The following is a 3,370-nucleotide window of genomic DNA, read 5'->3' as shown; positions in this document are numbered from 1 at the left end:
GGACATATGGTTTATACTACATAATGACCTCTAAATGCTGTCACTGTTATGAAACTGCTTCTTTTCTAAACACACAGTGGTATAATTAACGGTATTCAATCACTTCTGTTCTTTCCTGACTATATAAAAATTAAAATCCCAGTTAAAAAACTAATATATTCATCTCTTTAAATGTTTCTTACAGATACAATTTCAATATTTTCATTCAATAGTGGTGTGGTTTAAGAGATTTTTCATTCACAAGTCAAACAGCAATCCACCCAAAGGGAACTGATAGTCTATAGACTCACAGTGCAAATAAAGAGTTCAGGAATGCAGCAACTGACCTTTCTAAAATACAAAACAGATACAATTCTTAGAAGATACATGCAATAAGCTCTACTAAGCAGCTGGCCACAGAACTAGAACATTTGATAATTTTACTGGTGACTTCAATGGGACTCCAGATGTTTCCAAACTCAACTTGAACTCTCATCTTAGGCTTTGTATTTTGCCTTTCTAGTTTCACTAATGACACAAGCATGATTCAAATCCCTGAAGTATTCATTATAGTCAAGGGCATATCCTATAACAAACTTGTCTGGAATTTCAAATCCAACAAAGTCTGGTCTATAACCAACACTTCGAGGGGTCCTTTTCACCAGCAAGCTTGCAAGCTTGACCATCTTTGGATTATGCTGCTTGACCAAGGAAAGCAAGGTTTGCATTGTTTTGTCAGTGTCAATTGTATCTTCAACAATCAAGAAGTTCTTTCCAGTTAAAGTTGAGAGATTATCTCCACCAATTACTTTTATGTCACCTGTTGACTGGTTATTACAGTAGATTTTCAGTCTGATAAAATCTACAGTCATAGGAATAGATTTATCACTATTTCTGTTTGGTGCTTTGATGTAATCCAGCAGGTCAGCAAAGAATTTATAGCCCCACTTGAGCACACAGAGGCCCATGATGTGATGGCCTCCCATCTCCTTCATCACATCTTGAGCCAGCAATTCGGTCCACAATGCTGGGGCTGTGGGTCACCATAACGGAGCTGGCTGGCGTGTGGGCTGAGGGCAGTCTGGGATGAGCTTTTTCCGTAACATCTTATGGAAAAACCCAAACGAAATTTTTGGCTAATCCAATATATTAAGCAAACACTAACTGATCTGAATGGAGAAATAGACAACAGTACAATAATAGTAGGGGACTTCAATAACCCCACTTTCAATAATAGATAGATCATCCAGACATAAAAGAAGGAAATGCTGGACTTGAATTATACTTTAGAGCAAATGGGCCTAACAGACGTATATAGAACATTCCATTCAACAGCAGCAGAATATATATTCTTCTCAAGTTCCACATGGAATATTCTCCAGGAAAGATCACATCACAAAACAATTCTTAGCCAATTTAAGAAGGCTGAAGTCATACCAAGTAACTTTTCTGACCACAAAGGTATGAAACTAGGAATCAATAACAGAAGGAAAACTGGAAAATTCACACAAACGTGGAAATTAAACAACACACTTCTGAACAACCAATGGGTCAAGAAGGAAATCAAAAGGAACATTTAAAAATATCTTGAAAACAAACAAAAATGGAAACATTACATACCAAAACTTATAGGATGCTGCAAAAGCACTTATAAGAGGGAAGCTTTAGCAATAGGTACTTACATTAAGAAAAAAGAAAGATCTCAAATAAATAACCTAACTTTACACCTCAAAGAACTAGAAAAAGAAGAATTAACTAAGCCCAAATTTAGTAGAAGAAAGGAAATAAAGATCAGAGCAGAAATAAATGAAATAGAGACCAAAAGAAAAAAAAAAATAGAAAAGATCAATGAAACTAAGAGCTGTTTTTTTATTTGAAGACAACAAAAACTGACTAACTTTAAAGAGAGAAGACTCAAACAAAATCAGAAATGAAAAGGAAATATTACAACTGATATCACAGAAATTAGAAAAACCATTAGAGATTACTATGTGCCCATCAACAGATGAATATATAAAGAAGATGCAGTATATATATACAATGGAATATTACTCAGCCATAAAAAAGAATGAAATTCTGCCATTTGCAGCAATGCGGATGAACCTAGAGAATATCATGCTTAGTGAAATAAGTCAGACAGATACTGTATAATAACACTTATATGTGGAACCTAAAAAATAATGTATATGCAAAACAGAAACAGAGTCACAGATATAGAGAACAAACTAGTGGTTACCAAAGGGGAGAGGAAAAACTAGGGGTAAGGGATTAACAGATACAAACTACTATGAATAAAATAGATAAGCAACAAGGATACATTGTAGAACACAGGGAATTTTTAGCTATTAACTTGTAACAATTTATAATATAATATAATCTGCAAAAATACTGAATCATTTTGCATGAGATTGTTCAATTTGAAGAAATTGAAGAGGACACAAATAAAAGGAAATATATCTAATGTTCATGTATTAGAAGAATTGATATTGTTAAAATGTCCATACTACTGAAAGCCATCTATAGATTCAATGCAATTCCTATCAAAATTCCAATGGCATTTTCCACTGAAATAGAGAAAAAATACTAAAATTTGTATGGAACTACAAAAGACCCTGAAGAACCAAAGTAATCCTGAAAAGAACAAAGCGAGAGGCATCACGCTTCTTGATTTCAAACTATGTTATTACAAACGTATGGTAATCAAAACAGTGTGGTACTGGCATAAAAATAGACACAAAGACCAATGGAACAGAATCAAGAACCCAGAAATAACCCCTTGCTTATACAGCCAACTAATATTGACAAGGGAGTCAATAATACTCAATGGCGAAAGGATAATCTCTTCAATAATTGGTATAGGGAAAACTGGATAATCACATGCAGAAGAATAAAATGGACCCTATCTCACACCACTCACAAAACGTTAACTTGAAATGGATTTAAAGAATTAAACATAAGATCTAAAGCTATAAAACTTCTAGAAGAAAACATAGAGGAAAAGCCCCTTGACAGTGGTCCTGGCAATGATTTTGGGGGCTATGACACTGAAAGCACAAGCAACAAAAGCCAAAGTAAACAAGTGGGACTACATCAAACTAAAAATCTTCTGCACAGCAAAAGAAATAATTAAAAAACTGAAAAGGCAGCCTATGGAATGTAAGAAAATATTTGCAATTCATATATCTGATAAGGAGTTAATATCCAAAACATAGAAGGAACTCATAAAACTCAATAGCAAAAACAAACACACAAAAAATCTTATTAAAAAATGAGCAGAGGAACTGAGTAGACACATTTCCAAAGAAGATACACAAATGGCCAACAGGTACGTGAAAGGATGCTCAATATCACTAGTCATCAGGGAAATGCAAATCAAAACCACAATGAGATG

The 3,370-nt window shown here is 34.1% G+C and overlaps 1 protein-coding gene across 1 annotated transcript; it reads right to left on the bottom strand.

Annotated features, from left to right (window-relative positions):
• Positions 1-476: 476 nt before the first annotated feature.
• LOC133081973 (hypoxanthine-guanine phosphoribosyltransferase-like) lies at positions 477-992 on the bottom strand. The gene has a single exon (XM_061178302.1). It carries the CDS (start codon positions 972-974, stop codon positions 477-479), a length of 498 nt encoding a protein of 165 aa, XP_061034285.1. The 5' UTR covers positions 975-992.
• Positions 993-3,370: the final 2,378 nt, after the last annotated feature.

Source organism: Eubalaena glacialis, chromosome X (assembly GCF_028564815.1).
Source record: "Eubalaena glacialis isolate mEubGla1 chromosome X, mEubGla1.1.hap2.+ XY, whole genome shotgun sequence".
In the NCBI taxonomy this organism is placed as follows: Eukaryota; Metazoa; Chordata; class Mammalia; order Artiodactyla; family Balaenidae; genus Eubalaena; species Eubalaena glacialis.
Note: the sequence above shows the minus strand (reverse complement) of the source record. Positions and strands in the feature narration are given on the sequence as shown.

Coding starts and splice junctions, on each gene's coding strand:
- LOC133081973 (XM_061178302.1), bottom strand. CDS start 974: ATGAAGGAGATGGGAGGCCATCACATCATGGGCCTCTGTGTGCTCAAG.